This window comes from Onychostruthus taczanowskii, unplaced genomic scaffold (genome assembly GCF_017590055.1).
Source record: "Onychostruthus taczanowskii isolate IOZ18803 unplaced genomic scaffold, ASM1759005v1 scaffold3, whole genome shotgun sequence".
Classification (NCBI taxonomy): domain Eukaryota; kingdom Metazoa; phylum Chordata; class Aves; order Passeriformes; family Passeridae; genus Onychostruthus; species Onychostruthus taczanowskii.
This window is the reverse complement of record NW_024500349.1, coordinates 15,924,296-15,942,343: the sequence shown is the minus strand read 5'-3', so window position 1 is coordinate 15,942,343 and position 18,048 is coordinate 15,924,296. Positions and strand designations below refer to the sequence as shown.

General features: G+C 41.1%; 1 protein-coding gene across 5 annotated transcripts in view; it reads right to left on the bottom strand.

Moving 5' to 3' along the window:
* The window catches only part of DIP2C (disco interacting protein 2 homolog C), a 310,628-nt gene that overhangs the window by 118,945 nt on the left and 173,635 nt on the right, over positions 1–18,048 (bottom strand). For all 5 annotated transcript variants that reach the window (XM_041408487.1, XM_041408489.1, XM_041408488.1 and 2 more), the window contains one exon: positions 14,137–14,247. In XM_041408487.1, coding sequence (XP_041264421.1) covers positions 14,137–14,247 — 111 coding nt within the window. The remainder of the gene's footprint in view (positions 1–14,136; positions 14,248–18,048) is intronic.

Here is an 18,048-nt window from a genome sequence, read left to right as displayed (position 1 = left end):
AATCTACCCTGGCATGCTCAGACTAACTGAATCCATCATACTGTGATTGAGTATTGCTATAAAACACAGACTTCTCATTAATTTTTCCTGAAAAATTTGTTCAAGTGTGAATACTTAGTCCAGAAACAACACACAAAAATGCCTGCATTAAAAAAAAAAATCATTAAAAGAACACTTCTTCTGTCTTTCCTTATAGTGTTGCTGTAATTTCTCACCTACTATAAACTTCTGATAGAGTTTCAAACAGAAATATACTTGATGTAATTGCACTCAAGCCTTCTGAGTGGAAGGCTTTTTCTAAGTGGAAAAATCATGCTTTTAGGTGAAATATTCTTTTATGTGACATTCTAACTACACTGTTATAGCTGATAAAATGACTCCAGATCCTGACCCTTCAAAGCTCTCCTGGAGGTAAAAAAATAATTTTACTCTTCCCACCTGGCTTTTCAACAAGAATGTCTTACAGAAAATCCAGAGCATAGAGTAAAGTATCATTACCTCTGTATACAGTAGTGGGAAGTAAGGCATAGTTTTAGCTTACACACATTGAATCCAATTTGTGTGTTTGTACTCAAAGAATCAATAAATGGGAAAGAGCAAAACACTAAGCTTAGGAAAGCTCACTTTTTTACTTGTTGCTTAACACCAATCAACCTGGTGTTCAGCATTCAACCTGACATATTTCTTATGGGCTGCAAACTGCAGACACAACAGCTCTGTCCCCAGTCTTTTCCCTGTTACATTCAAGCATTTTTACTTGTTCATTCTCTTCCTTTACTTTCTACGACAGGACAGAAAGGGCAAGCATACTTTTGGCAATAAAGTCAGTAAGTGAAATAGGAAGGAAGTGGAACTGTAAAAACAAGCAGGTATTAGAAAGAAAGTGTCCTTTCAAAGAGCTAATGATCTGTTATTATACGATATGAGATGAGGTCTCAAAACCAAGGGCAGAGAAATTAAAACTGGCACAGAGAAGGAGGGTCTGCAAGTTCAGACTTCCAGAGTGATGACCTATGGCTTTGGCCAATGAGCTCCTTAACCAGAAGCTCTCCACTGTTGCAAATTCCTCATGCCATCAGCAGGATGAATTGCCCAGCTTTCCTGGGAGGTGCTCTGCTGAGTGCAGTCACTCTTTTCATCTGGTTTATCTCATAACTTGGCACGAGGGTGTGATCCTAGCTTAACTGGAAAGGCTTACAAAAAAAAGCCAACGCCACTAAAACAGACATTACTGCACAGACAGAGCTGGCTGTGGACACCCTTCTCAAATGGGGTGACTGAGTGACAGAAGATAGGGACAGAGCAGCATTGACTGATGATAGGTGGGCAGTGGTCAAAGGTCAAATAATAATGCCCAGAAATACAGAAATAAACACTGTTCATTTCAGACTGCTTGTACTTTTGACTCCTTGTTCACAGTGTTCTCTAACCATTTATTTCTTATGCTGTCCTGAAATCTTTTTCGGGGGGAACACTACAAATTTTTATTTAGTCAGAAGTTGAGCTGGATAGTTTTAACTGGCTCTGGGGTAATATAAGTGTCTTTGGAACTTTTCACGAAACCTTTTTGGGGAACATACTTCTCCTTGCACAAATATATGCCTACTTGGAACAAGTGGAGACTTCCTTCTATGACAAGCTGCCCTCTCCTACTCATTTCCTTTGGGGAAGACAGTATGTATGATCCTTTTAGGCACAGCTGTCTCCACAGGCAAATCAGTCTTCTTTTCCTGAAGCAAAAAACAATTGTTGTGTGATGAACAAGGCCAGCCATTTCCTGCTCCACATGTGGAGCCCTGCTGCAGCATTTCGTGTTTCTCTGCAGCTGCTAGAAGAGCACTCTTCCATAGAGTGCATTTTCATTTGGCATGGAGCATAATCCTGACTCACCGTACCCCTTCCACCCCATGAACAGGGATGCCCATTCCTTACTTAGTCCAGAGAGAGTGTCCTTTAAAGCCTTGAATTGCAACTGAGATATTTGAAATATGCTGCAAATTCCTAGTCCTCCTAAAGACCTTTGCAGATTTTAGCAAAGAACTTGTTCCTTTTTCTTTAGATCTTCTATTTTAAAAGAACAAAAACCTATTCAACAAATTACAGTTGCATTTTTCCTCAAGGTGGAGGGCTTATTAGGGTTTTCTTCCCTTACATAAGTTTAACTTGCCTCAGTAGCTTCCTTTATTCAATATTAGCTGCATTTGCTCCATAGGCATGCCAAACACTCAAAATACTGTAAGCAAAGCAGTACCTCCTCAGAGATCAGGGATCTGAGTATGAGCTCTGCACAGATCACAGAACAGGGTGCTCCTCCCACGGCCAGCAACAGCCACATTAAAAAATTCCACATTATAAAACAGTTCCTCACAGCCCTTGCATAAAATGCCTCAGCACACAAAAGAACAACATTATCTTCTTTTGTACTTAAATCAGGTCTTGCCATTGTGTGTCAAGTAGTTCTCCTGCATCTCATTTACCACGCAGCCCTGTCTCTTTTTGAGACAAGAAATTAGACTGGCTGTAGACGGGATTCATGCATTGCTAGAATCAAGATTTTAGAATCTGTTTCTGCTTCTGTTTCTCATAAAATATACTCCTTCTTCTAGCTTTGCTCATGTTTTCAGTTTTCCAGGAATTATAAAGCCTTCATATGCAATCACCAGCAATTTAAGAAACACAAACATGAAAAAACAAGCTGTTGCCTAATTTTTTCTGTACAGATGCAGAACTACCTAACAGAGTCCCTACCATTTTCTGCAGCCTGGCTTGCCTGTTGTGAGGTAATGCTACTACTTCCATCTCTCCTTTCAGGGGACCTACTCCTGAAAGAATAAAACTGCCTGGAGATAAACCTAGTTGTGATCTGAATTCATCCATCTCTTCTGTTTCTTCTTTTTGGCTCATGTAATTCCAATTCTCATTCATCTCCCCTGAAATATTTCTTTTTTTTTTTTTCCTTGTTTTGAGCTAGCCATTGGAAACAAACTTTATTTCTTTGCATTAGTAGCCAATTCCTGGTAACATGATGGATGACACAACTGGGAGTAAGACAGGCTTAAGGCCTGAGAAGGTTTAGACTCCTTGCTTGTTACAACTAACTCACTCAGAGAATGGCAGATTATCAAGATCAAGAAGGCTGATGCTCTGCTTTAATGAGCTGAGAATACCAAAGGATTTTTAATTAGAGGTTATTTAGGTACTTATAATACGTAGTTATGTCTCATTTATTTTGCAGTAGAGGATCAGCCCTGAAGTCAGACATTTAACAAATAAGTAAAACCACAAATAAATCTCTGTCATAGGGAAGCAAGAATCTGGGATGGCATCAAGGAAAACAGCTGGAAGAACAGACAGAGGAGCCAATGGAAGCAAGGCCATTTTCTGCTATATCAACACAGAGTGCCAACAGAATAATCAAAACAATTTCTAGTTATTACAGGGAAACAGCTGATACTATAGGAAAATAGCATTATCAAAGGTGAATTTTGGCCGAAAATTCTGGATAAGACAATGATAAGTATAGCAATTGTATGTTACATAATTATACAGAGAGAAGGTTGGAAATTGCTGTCTTACAGGAAACCAGTAGTTGAAAGCATGAAAGTTGCTTCTGAGTTTAATCAGACCTTTGTCAGAGCTACCATGGAGACAAAGGAAACACTGAGAATTCATTTCCTAATAAGCAGCCTGTAAATACTCTGAATAGAGATAACTTGGTAGCTACATTTATTGGAAATGCAATCAGGACGTGCTAAATAGGGTGAAACATGGTAAATGTGGTATCATCAGAACAGACTACAGTTTGGTTTTGCCTTTTCATTGTCCTGGCTGACATCACTGGGTTATTTTCAGGCAGATACAGGGCAAGTGATTTCATAAAAATTCTGCTGTGTTCATCCAACACAGATCAGTCCCTTGGAAATCATCTCACCCCTGGGAATGTGAAAGTGAGTCCATATAATAACAGACCTTTGCTGGGGGTGATGCCATAATGAAGCAGTCTCAGAATACTTTCACAATCTCTCTGGGTATTAAGATAGGAAAGCACATGGCCCAAAGAGCACAACACCTAATTTCTCTCCACCTGGAAGCAGGTGTGCTATTAATTCTGAAATATGGCATTCACAATAGTCAACACATGATTGAATGAAAGAACAGCTGCTCTAAGATAACTCTCATTTATAGGAGGGCTATGGAGGTTACTAACAGAAATAAACTGTTGCTTACCTTTCAAAAAACAACTTATGTGTGCAAGTTTCAGCCTTTGGGATATTTAAACTATATATATTAGGCCTCTGGCTTTAACAGGAACTGGGGATACATGGAGATGCAAGGGAAACTTGTGCTGTCTTTTCATAAATTTGGGCCTGAGTTTTGTGGAGCTGTACCATTTCTGACAGTTAAAAGTCAGTGGCTTAGAAAAGATGTGCATTCCCATGAATGTGCCTCTGGAAAAGGCTTGGCTTTTCATGGATGCTGCAGCCAACAAGCCCCACTGGTGCGCTCCTTGCACTCCCTGAAGGGCTGTGCCATCCTTCAGCCAATGCTGAGCAACTGCTGAGCATCTCCCATCCCCACCTGCTGCACACACACACACAAAGCAGATGCTTGGTATGTTCTCAGGTGGTCAGAAAGCTAAACTCTAAGGAAGAGAAGCATGGCTGTCATCTCCCACTTTGGCTGGCACAGCAGTAATCCATAATTCTGGGTAGAAGGAAGAGAGGAGCTGAACACGTGGCTGGGAAAGCTGCATGGGCAGGATGTGAAACACAGAGCTCACATGCTGGAAACAGAGGACCCCAAAACAACAGACTGAAGTCTCTCTGACTCCACAGTTGCTCTTGCATAGTTTTTGCTCTAATTTGGATTCTTCAGGTATTATAATAAAGTTAATTTTAAAATGTTTTTCTCAAAACTCTGAGTTTTAAAATTGTATTAATTCTTCTCATAAGTGAAATAAAACCCCAACGTGCAGGTCTCCCACTAATAATTTCCATCCCTCCATTTATTTATTATCCCATTTGTAATGCACTTTGGAAGTCAGCTTCTTCTACACAGTGATCTCATCTCAGGTCCCCTTCCTATGCAATCTGAACTAAACTAACTTTATATTTGTTTCTCTCTGGAGATCCTCAAAAATTTTTTCTCAAGAGCTCTATACTTATCCTCACAAACTTTTTCTGCTGGGTCAAAAGCAAGGATGTGGTCATATAAATTACACATTTGCCAGCATTTTTCTTCTACTTCTTTTTTTGTCCTGACTGAGTTGTAGCTTGAAATTTGTAAGCAAGATAAATCAGATAGGAGATTAATTAATTTCTGAATAAGTCTGTTTACAGCTAGGTTAATGATTTCAAATTAACTTCTACAAGTAACCCTCACTCAAATTTAGGGTTAAAATATTATTTGTTTTATGATCTATCACATGGACATGTATATACAGTCCCATAATAGATAGCACATTAAACACATTTGCCTTTCTCCTTAATCTTTGGAGAAATGTGAAATGATGAGGGTTCAGTAAAAATGATTCCTCAGATCTTCCCGTTCCATTCTTTAGCATGCACAACTCTCATAATATCATAGTACAATTATTTTTTGTCAGTTCTGGCAGGATTGCAAAACTACATCTTGAACATCCTTTCAAAACCACAAAATATAGGCTACCTGTATATTTTCAAATCACCACAAGGTAAGCTGTAAAGGCACAAAATGTGACCAACCTTTGTTAGGGTTCATGCCCACAACTACCTCATGGTAAATGAGAACAAACACAGGGTGAGGCAGGTACTGAAGCTCCTGGAGCAGAGCAGCTCAGCTAAGAAAGGTCTGGTGCCAGCATCTCTAGGACTTGGGTCTACAGGGAATATTCTTTCATTCCTAATTATCATATTTCAAATGAGACTCAAACCTGGCCTGGGATGATTTGTTCTGAAGTTTAACAATTTCATGCTCAGTATAAATGTTTCTGTCTTTTCCCCTTTGAACACCAGAGTAGGAAAGGTGGCTCAGGAGTCTGAGCTGTTAGAGGTGTAGTTAGGATGCATTTCTTTGGCAGCACCTCCAAGTATCTCCTACATTAACATGTCTTTTAAAAGAAGTGCTGAGCGCACTTGGAAAACGGGCTGTTCCCTGCAGTGGTGGGATCTCTGAGGCAGGGGCTGGCAGCTCTCCAAGGATGGTGCACCACACCAATTTTTTTCTTTCTCACCTCCACCACCTAAATTATGGGGGAAAAAAATCACCAGAAGAGTGTTAGAAGGAAGGTATTCTCCCAGCTGGGAGTGCAGGTACCACAGCCACCCTACAGCCCATACCCTTCCTCCATGCTACCAGCTGAGAGATGTTGATTCCACTAATGGCATTTCTCAAAACACTCCATTTCGCAGCTCCCAGATCTGTGCTCTCCTGCTGCTGTGCCTTTTAAAACCTGTCCACTGAGTCCATGCAGTGCATGTGCTCTCATTTGCTGGTCTTACTTCTAGGACACCATGAGCCTCCAGACACAGAGGCAGCACAATGCCACTTATGCTGCTACTTCCCACATCATTCCTGGCACCTGGAAAACTCAGTTTTTAGAGCTCATTGGTTTCACTTCTCTTAGGGATTACACTGCTACAGGCAGTGCTCTGGTCATCTTCAAGGCCTATTACAAAGCTCATGAGAAACAAGAGACTTGATAACCTTGGTCCAACCCATTTGTCCCATCCTTATCTCATCAGAGGAGAATTCTGGTACAGTAGAAATCATAGAGACACTATCTCATGCCTAACACATCCATGTACCTTTGAATATATTACACCACATTAAACACTAGAAATTAGTGTTGCTCTTTTTTTTTTTTAGTTTTTAAATTTTATTGGTGCACATTTTTTGTGTTATCCATTCTGGTTCTAGGTGGGTTTTTATTACTGACAAGTGTCGAAACAGTAAAAGCCAGGTCCTGGTACACAAGAAGGTGCTCTGGTTTTGAGCATTGGGAAGGAGAACTCAAGCGTCTTGCTTTGGTCTCATCTAAAGGCCACAGGGTGTCCTTTTGGGAAAATGGAAGTTGGAAAGGACTTGATGTTTCATCTCCTTGTGTGTTGATCACCCAGCTGAGGAAGGATAACACACTTGTTCTCCAGAAATCTGCTGAAGGTCTCTGAGGGAAAGCTGCTCTCTGAACCCCACAGACCATGACTGGCTGGGAAACAAAGAACTGGGGGAGATTTATGGTGACCAAGATCACAATTTCTGATGCCAAGGACCTGCCCAGTTGCCCACGGGCTCTGTCACCTGGCAGAGCCCCAGCAGCTGCTGCTGTACTGCGCTGCAGCCTTTACGTGGCAGCAGAGCCCAGCTCAGCTCCGGCCACCACGACGGTCACCACAGGGCTGCACTGCACAGGGGTTTTTAAGCACCAGAAAGACCATTCTTCCAAAAGCAAGACAGCTGATATGATGGCATTTTAAAAAGAGAAGAATGCAGCCACTGCTACCAGCAAGGAAACAGGGCCCCCAGTACAGAGGGACAACAGCCTGTGCAAACGCCAGTCTTCGACCAAGTCAGCTTGTTCAGACAGCACGGCAGCGGTGTGAACGCTGGGCTCTTCAGGCTGCCCCCTTGCCTAATCCACCACATAATTCCCATCTCCTTATCTCAACACACCATTCCAAACCCATGGATCTGCAGCTTCCAAAAGTACCCGAGGAACCTAGTTCCTAAATGGCACCAAGGAAACAAAGCTGTGTGGCCAGCAGCAGCTACGTCTCCGTGCCCATTATTCGCTCAAGCTCCAGTCTGAGCCTGACTCTGCAGTCCCATCAGCAGACCAAGCCCAATGCTGACATCTATTCCACATGCAGAGTGCTGGGCAAGCCAGCATTCCTCTGCCTGGAAATCCACTGGGCCAGAAAAGCCTTTTGGCAGAAGTTCCTGATCCAGCCTACAGCAGCATTTGGCTTCAGTGTCATCTCGAGCCCCCAGATAATGTTATAGCACAAGCACCGGATGAAGAATGGCAGCTGCTAAGAGAAAAACATTGCCATGATCTACACTTGGCAAACCTTTCCAAATACTGTTTCCAAATGTGGAATACTAAGAGATTTTTTTTTTAAATCAGTAGTAAACAAATCAAGGAATGCTTTTGGATTAATAATCAGCTAAACTATTTGCCACATTTGTATAAAGTAAATAATATCGCTTCACCCTGCACTAATTCAGTTACTACACTTTATAGCATTTTCTATTTCTTTAGACGTCTGAAAAATGATCAAAGCTGACATTTTGAAACATAGTGGTTTCAGGCTCCCTTCCTGTATAAAAGGAAGCAGCCAGGAAATTTTAAACCTTTTTGGTTTTAAAGAATTAGACTAAATTTCCAGTGCAGGCTGAATTCTAAAATCCAATTACCTTGAAACAAAAAATATCCCAGAAACATTTAGGGAAAAAAACCAATGTCCACAAACTCAACTGTCAATTTTATTTGGAATATAAAATCATAGAATGCAGGTTTTCAAAATTATAGTGCTCAAAAATTTGGTTACAACATTAATGAAATAATAATAATAGTAGTAATAAAGGCTGAAATAAGAAAACAGATAGGGATTAAAAATGTCACAGTTTGACATTTTGCATAATACAAGAGAATAAGTTGAAGGTGATATTAGTTGCAGCAATAATTTTGAGTCTCCAAAGAGAGTTCATTAAACAATCTTTGCTGACATCTAAATCCACATAAAAAACAGAGGCATGGAAGGAGAACTGGATGACTTTCACAATCTTAGACTTCCAATTAGGAAAACCTTACCAAGAAGAGACAGAAAAAGGACTTTGATCAGAGTTGGAATGGGAAATTTATTTGCAGATGTTAATTGATATAAACTGTGCAAAAACACTAAGGGAGGGGAATGTTTTCCTAGATGTGAATTCTTTATTGGTTAAAGAGTGTGTATTCATTTTGTTTTGGGCTTTTTCCAAGTAGATGTGCCAAATATGATAACAAACACTCAATCTGGGTAACAGCTAGGATCTAACAATCACAATGTGATCAGAGCAGAGATGCTGAAGTATTAAGCACAGCAAAACAAGCCAAACAAAGACTTCTACCTGAAGCAAATCTGAATCTGAAAACAAGATAACCAGAATGAAATCTGACTTGCAAGTTTGCAACCCACAGTAATAACTGAGTAATTAAGAGACCAAGAAAGAAACAGACTTCTGATCTCACAAGGGCAATACATAGAAGGGGAGGACATAGTTCAGAGTTGTTTGTTTGTTTGTTTTTCCCAGGGTGGAATATTGCACAGTATCTTAGCAAAGTTCCTCTGAAAGTAAATTTGAAGATGATCAGATAACTTTTAAAAATTTAAATGTATACTTATATTTACTTTTACTGTCTTTAGCTACATTTGGTTTTCTTTTGAGTGGGTGAAGATGCAGGAGTTGTTCAAACCAGTTTGCAGGAGAGCTCGTGCTTTGCTGAGGAGTCATGCTATACAGCAACCAAGCCAGGAATTCAAAGCCTTGCCAGAAGTCCCCAAAACACTGTCAATCTTCTCAGTTTTAACACTGAGGACATTTTCAGAGCAGCAAGATCTGAATTTATAGTATAGTCCTGACTCTCCTAAAGTGAGACTCCTGCACTAATAACAGCCCTTTACACTGAATTCCTTACTTTTCTTCTCAGAAATGAAGTTTTTTCCTTTATTATATATACATATACATACATACATATATGTATATATATGCATAATTACAACTTGCCCCATCCCTAAGACAGGACCTCATGTACCATTTCACTGAACAAATGCCTTCCTTTTAAGGCAGCAACTGAAACCAAGAGGCAGCAACACCAATTCAGAGTACTCCTGGGGTCTCAGAAGAGGCACACAATGAAGATATGCAGGATGTCTCCTTTTGCCCATCCCCAAAGTGACTCAACATCTTCATGTACAAATGGCAAACACAGCTCAAGCAGACAACTTTCAACTCACAGTCAAATGCACATGTTTTTAACAGAACTGCTCTGGCGAGTCACAGCTTGGAGATTTGAGGACCGTGTGTTGAACACCCACAAATTAGACAAGTTCAGGAATAGTATTTTTTACCTATTTAAAAACTGGGTAGAAATCAGACCATTTATAGTGTAATGTTGGAGAAGATTCTAGGAGCTTATATATCAAGGAATTATTATGCAGATACCACAACCATTATTCAACAGAAAATTGGCAATGTCTACAGTATGAACCCAGGGTTTCTGAGGGGAGGAGGGAGTTTTAAAAATTTATCAGAATGGTCTGGACACACATGAACTTTGTCTGCCACATTTATCATTTAATTTTCCTTTAAATGGGACTGGCAAGCTCTTTGACTAATGGAATGAACCAGAGATATGTCACAAAAGGTTTAATGAGGAGTTCTCCACAATTTTCCAGTTGTGTCAGCACAATGAGTCTGACTGCATCCAGCAAGAGGCATCTCTCAAACACAATCCAGAGACTCCACAGTCAAACTTACTCTCCTCAAGACCCTCCACAGTCCCTGGCTTCTGACTCTCAGCTCACCAGGGTCTCTCTGCCACAAAGGTTGGTGGGTGCTGCTGTCTATGGCTCCCTAATTCTGCCTAATTACACCTTCAAAGGTAGGAGTAAAGAAGTTTCAGATATCACTTTTCCTTTATGGAGTCACAGAATTGTTAAGGTTGGAAAAGACAACATTATCCAGACCAACCATCAACCCATCACCACTGTGTTCACTACTCAACCACACCCCCAAGTGCCACATCCACATGCCTTTTGAACACTTTGAGGGATGACCATTCCACCTCCTCCCTGGGCAGCCTATTCCAATGTTGACAACTCTTTTGGTGAAGAAATTTTTCCTAGTATCCAAACTTAAACCTCCCCTGGCAGAACTTGAGGCCATTTTCTCTTGTCCTGTCTCTTGTTACTTGTGAGGAGAGGCTGAACCCCACCTGTCTCCAATTTCCTTTCAGAGAGTTGTAGAGAGTGATAAGGTCTCCCCAGGGCCTCCTTTTCTCCAGGGCAAACACCTCCAGCTCCTTTAGCTGCTCCTCATAAGACTTGTGCTCCACACCCTTTGCCAGTTTCATTGCCTCAAGGAATTATTATGCAGATACCACAACCATTATTCAACAGAAAATTGGCAATGTCTACAGTATGAACCCAGGGTTTCTGAGGGGAGGAGGGAGTTTTAAAAATTTATCAGAATGGTCTGGACACACATGAACTTTGTCTGCCACATTTATCATTTAATTTTCCTTTAAATGGGACTGGCAAGCTCTTTGACTAATGGAATGAACCAGAGATATGTCACAAAAGGTTTAATGAGGAGTTCTCCACAATTTTCCAGTTGTGTCAGCACAATGAGTCTGACTGCATCCAGCAAGAGGCATCTCTCAAACACAATCCAGAGACTCCACAGTCAAACTTACTCTCCTCAAGACCCTCCACAGTCCCTGGCTTCTGACTCTCAGCTCACCAGGGTCTCTCTGCCACAAAGGTTGGTGGGTACTGCTGTCTATGGCTCCCTAATTCTGCCTAATTACACCTTCAAAGGTAGGAGTAAAGAAGTTTCAGAGCTCACTTTTCCTTTATGGAGTCACAGAATTGTTAAGGTTGGAAAAGACAACATTATCCAGACCAACCATCAACCCAGCACCACTGTGTTCACTACTCAACCACACCCCCAAGTGCCACATCCACATGCCTTTTGAACACTTTGAGGGACGATCATTCCACCTCCTCCCTGGGCAGCCTATTCCAATGTTGACAACTCTTTTGGTGAAGAAATTTTTCCTAGTATCCAAACTTAAACCTCCCCTGGCAGAACTTGAGGCCATTTTCTCTTGTCCTGTCTCTTGTTACTTGTGAAGAGAGGCTGAACCCCACCCGTCTCCAATTTCCTTTCAGACAGTTGTAGAGAGTGATAAGGTCTCCCCAGAGCCTCCTTTTCTCCAGGGCAAACACCTCCAGCTCCTTTAGCTGCTCCTCATAAGACTTGTGCTCCACACCCTTTGCCAGTTTCACTGCCCTTCTCTGGACATGCTCCAACACCTCAATGTCTTTCTTGTTGTGAGAAGCCATGATAAACCAGTTTTAAACCAATCACTTCCTTCACTTTGTGTTATATCTGGAGCAGTATCAAAAAGAAAGTTGAATCCCATTCACTTGGAAATGAGTTATTACCCTTCTGTTCAGCTCTGAAATTAATTTTATCTTCCTTTAATCAGTACTTCTATTTAGGGCATAATGATGTTCCCAACTTGCTATACTGCAAATTAAATATTTTTCTTATAGTATTACCAAACTAGAATCAGTACAGTAAAATGCAGCTGTGTCACAGAACCACAGACTGGAGTAGGTCAGCAGGAACCTCTGGAGACCATCCAGTCCAACTCCCTGCTCTAGGCAGGGTCATCTACAGCACACTAGGCTTGGGGCCACATCCAGTGGGGTTTTTAATAGCTCCAAGAATGTAGACACCACAACTTCTCTTAGTAACCTGTGCCAGTGGAGAAAAAAAGCTTTTTCTTAGGCTTAAATCATTTTTTTCATACTTGAATTAGTCTGACTGCATCCAGCAAGAGGCATCTCTCAAACACAATCCAGAGCCTTCACAGTTAAATTTATTCTCCTCAGGACCCTCCATTCCCTTCAGGCCCTGGCTTCTGACTCTCAGCTCACCAGGGTCTCTCTGCCACAAAGGCTGGTGGGTGCTGTATATGGCTCCCTAATTCTGCAGCTGCAGGAGAGGCAGCACCAGATGAACCAGACTGTGGCCTCAGGTGGCTGTCTGGGAAGGATGCTCATACTGCAGCAGCCCCTGAAGCAGTTCAAACAGCTGAGCACACCTAGCCTTCACCCTGTTAAGGTGTAGCACATGCAGTACATGCGGTAAATGCAGTTTACACCTTCAAAGGTAAGAGTAAAGGAGTTTCAGAGCTGCCAGATCCCTCTGCATGGCATTACACGTATGCTATATCAACTGCTCCTTCCAATTAGGTATCATCTGCCAGTGTGTGAAGAGAGCACTGTCTCACCTGCACAGTTACTAATGAAGCTATTAAGGGGTATTGGAGCCAGCATTCACTCCCTAGAGTACCCATCAGAGACTGGTGTCCAGCTGGACTTTGAGTCACTGATCACAACTCTCTGAACTCAATTTCAGTCAATTTTCAGACCACCTCGCTGTCCATTTATCTAATTCACATTTCACCATTTTGTCAAGGAGGATGTTATGACAAACACTGTCAAAAGCCTCACTAAAGTCAAGGCATTCAACCTCCACTGCTGTTCCTTCAGCCTCCAGGGAAGTCAACTCATTGTAGCAGGTCATTAGGCTGATCAAGCATGAATTGACCAACCTACTAAGAGAAATTTGTAAATCCATGCTGTCTACTCCCAATCAGCACCTTGTCCTTCATATGATTAAAAAGAGCTTCCAGCATTATTTGCTCTACCACCTGCTCAAGAGATTGAGAAGAGTCTGACTGGCCTGTAGTTTCCCAGATCCTATTTCTTGCTGTTCCTGAAGACAGCAATGAACTTGCTTTCTCTCAGCCTGCAGAAACCTCTCCTGACTGACACAACTTTTGGAGGAGTTGAAAGTGGGCTCACATTGGTCAGTGATGCATCCCCATCATGACCCACAGACTTCTACTCGTTCAGTTTGTTCAAATATTCCCTGTCCTGATTCTCCTTCACAGAGGGTAGGTTGTCATTGCTCAAGACTTTCCCATGGATCTCACATGCCTTGGTTTCCAGAACTCAAGTATCATCAGCACAGACCAAGGCAAAGGATACATTAATTATGTTGGCCTTTTCCATGTCCTTTGTCACCTGCCCCATTCAGCAGTGGGACCGTGTTTTCCCTACTCTTCCTTTTTTACTCATGTGCCTATAGGAGGCTTTTTTGCAGCCCTTCACACTCACTGCCAGATCCAATTCCAGATGAATCTTGGCTTTGCAACTCCACCCCTGCGCTCTTGGACAGCATCTCTCTATTCACACAATGAATGTTCCCCACTGTGAACTACACGAGTTCAAAACAAACTTCTTTTTTAAAAAGCAAGGAACAAAACAAGACATTTCAAATTTTCATTCCAGTTCTGGGGTCTTCAGTCCCACTCACCTGATCTGTAGCGCTCATCCCGTGACCCTGAGGACCTGCGACGGTGATACCGGGAGGAAGAGGACGGAGTGACAGGAGTCCGACGTTCTTGTGGTAAGGCCTGGTCCACCCCTGCATTAATGAAAAAAAAAAAACCAAACAGCTCATTCTGACTGAATTTTGGAAGATTTATAGTCAGGAGGAGTTCAGCATACACTAGGAGTAGAAAATGAGCATTCAGCGCCTAAAGCGCGTCGTGTCAATTGGTTGCACACTACTTGCCTCTGGTCAGCTTTTCTGATGTGGTTATTTTCCCGGTTCTCTCTAAAAAACCTTTTTTCCAGGGTCATGGACAACATAGAAAGAGCAAACAGACAGTAAGCTTGGCATTTTTTATTTTACAAACAGATGACTTTTCATAAAGTAGTATTTAGGAATTATTTTAATGAGCTAATAAAGGCAGACACTATTGCAATAGATATTGAAACCTTCCTGTGAAATTGTTCATAGGAAAACTTAGTGTGTATCATCTAAAACCTCATCTGGTTGGATGCTGTCAGCTGGTGACAACACAATACTAACCTGTGGAAAATAGTTCCTGTGGGAAGGGAACAATAGTAATACCTATAGTCATTTTTACCTACCAATGGTTAGAAAGTAAACTATAAATGCACCAAATCAGGCTGAAAATAGTAACTTGTTCCAGGAAAACAACAAAAATAGCTTTGTAAACCTGCAGCATTTGAATATGCTGAGCCTAAACATCCCATGTTTTAATATTCCAATCTTTTATTAATCTCTTTCCCATAGTGAATTTGTTGGTTTTTTAAAGTATTTTCTTGAAAGCGTCTTAAACTACTATTAAACTACAGTAGTAATATAACAGCAGCAAGATATATCAACACTTCTGAAACTGATGTTCTTTGACAACTTCCAGAGAAGAGTGAAGGCAATGACTTAAGCAGGAAAGTTCAAACAATAGGAAAAGAAAGCAAACCTGCATCTGAAATAGTGGCATGATGTGGTTGCCTGCTCTCTTCCAGAGAAGAACCTGAGCAGACAAGCCCAGCTGATGCATTCAGCTTTGAGCTAACAAAGCACAGAGCCTCGGGTGTGAGATGCACAGGGGTAAAGAACAGGAGGACCTGACAAAATTAAATTGATTCTTTCCCACAATTTTTTGCCCTTAAGAAGTAGTTACACGCTACGTGTAACTGTAAGAACACAAGTAAAACTGGCCCCTTTCACTTAGGGCTCAAATGTAGGACTAATAACTTGAAATTGGATTCAACAAAACAATGCTTGGAAATATGCTCATATTTTTCAATTAAAACATAATGCAAAAACTCTCCACTACTATTTCCAAATGGTTCAATGCCAGCTTATTGGAGAGGGATAAGAATTTATATTTGTGGAAACAAGAATTTTTATGTAGATTACAGACCAACCAAAAATTCTGTGATTACTTCAATCAGTCTCAGCTGGGTTTCAATGGACTCTTTAAAAAAGCATCTTTTGAAAAAAGTTGGCATTGTATGCTTATTTCTTTGTGAAATAAACTGCACTCGAAATCCAGCTTTTCTCTTAAATCTTTGGATTATCAGCAATGTCAAGTCTGCTTTGATTTTGTAGAGGAATGGCTGGTTGGCTAAAAAACATGCTTGGAGTAAAACCTCATAGGCGCCTAAAAGACAGAATGAATCCATAAATTTTCCTCTACTCAGATAGTGATTAATAATTCACTCCCTTAAATCAAATAAAATGTCTTCATTTAACTCCTCTGTCTCCATACTATAGTACTGCATAATTTCACTTCTCTCATTTCCCTTAATATTCTTTCAGTCAGGTGAACCTGACTTCTAAATCACTGAAATAATCAAAAGAAGTACTTTCTACTCCCTTTTATATATCAAAATAAATACTTTCTCCTCCCTTTTATCTTCAGAATTTTTCCTTCTTTATTTAATAACCCTGAAAATGAGCAATATACAGTTAATAATAAAATTAATTTTGACTAAAATTTTTCCAAAAAATTATGTTCCATTCTGTATGAGATGCTAAGCACCTTTAATCATCTCAGTCCTTATCATCAGGAATGAAATAATTTATGGAAATCACATATTTTCACAAAAATCCTAGAAAAACACACTCAAAAATTCTACACCTAACACTGATGCTGTGTGACAGAGGTTTTGCTAAGAAAAAGCAGTGCCACATTTCCCATGGCAAGTGACTTGTGTAGGGCAATGGCACGTGGAGAAAAACAAACAAAGGTAATTGAGAAGTTGCTACTGCAGTACAACATCATGATGAAACAGGAAAAAGGGATTAACTGCATCTTCCAAACAACAAAACCACATGCAATAGGCTTTAGAAACACCTAGGGGAAATTAAATTGTGAGCAAAAGCATCAGTTTCAGAGGTACACAACGGCTGTAGGAGGGAGATCTTCCAGGCAGACCTGAAAGCCATTGGGCAAAATACATTCAAGCCTAAGGCTTCCTTCTCCTGGTTTAGTGACTGTGAGACACCTCAAGTCCCTTTTCTGCAGCTGTGGGCAGTACACAAACATCTTTTTCCAGGTGTAAAATAAAGAGTGCACATAAGATAACATCAAACACTAACCCTGCCATGGCAGAAGACAGCAGGACACCCAACTGGCCAGGCAGTGCTGCTGCCCACAGCACTCCCCAACATTGCCAAGGGCTCTTCCCCCTCCCCTTCACTACGGAGATTGTGTTTTTACTACAGATATATTAAGTGTCTCATCTAATCTTAAAACTGAGACACTTTAGCAAGTGTTATTTCCTATCTACTTTGTATACATGTGTTTGTTCTTTTAAGTAAGTCAGTTCTGACCCAATGGGCAACATGAAGTTTCCTCATATAGTCAGGAAGGAGGGAGCCCCAACTCATCATCCTGCAGCAGTAGTTATTTAAGGCAATAGAAAACTAAATGAGAATATCAAAATGTCTTATGAGGACTGGGGGACCATTTGATGGCTTTACTTCCCACTTACCCATATATATAAAAACAGTGAATAAATCTCTACCCAGGAGTGGAGTAGGACACGTGAACTTGGCTCACTGACAACACCAATTAAGATGAGGAAGTTAATTGTGTGCTAAAATACAAGAAGAAGCTCGGCATCAGCCAGTTGTGGGGACACCTCTTTGTATTATGTTCCTCTAGGGTGAAAACCAGAAAGCACCGCCCCACTTTGGAGAGAGAGCAAGGAACTGGATGACACTTCTCTACTGAAGGGCTAGAGCAGGAATTAGCTGGATTGCCTGGACTCACATCTTGGCTTCCTGTGCACCCACTGGCTCCCACAGCACCAGCGATGGTGTGAGACAAAGGACACAATAGCAAGAACCTACACACTGCCATTCCTGAGCCATGGGTGGGAGTAAAAGCCATGCAGAATAATGACTACCATGAAATCAGTGAAGTGTTGCCTCAAATAACAAAGTGGTGTTAACAGCCAAATTGTTCACCTCCATGAAGGCTCTAGCAGTACAGTGCAGTAATAAAAATATATTTTTTTTTCATTTCTGAACACAACTAAACCCAAAAAATGGATAGCTTTCACAGCCAGCACAAGGGTCTGTGAGTTAAGTGCTAATGCTTGTCCAAGTGCAGCTTCGCCCAGGCGCGTTTGTGCATCGGCAGCGTGATGGCTTGAGAATCCATACTTGGATCGATTCCTACATTTAAGGAGGTGGCAAAGCAATGAATGGCTTTCATAAGAGAAAGGCCAGTGTCACACCAGTGCCCTGTGCACAGACACACTCACAGTCACTGTCAAACAGCATAATTCTAAATAACACCATGGTCTACCCCAGTCTTGCAGCTGAAGCAGGACTTTACCAGGTAAACGTGATTAGCACTACTGATTGACTCTTTGCAAGCCAGGAAGAATTTCAGGAAAA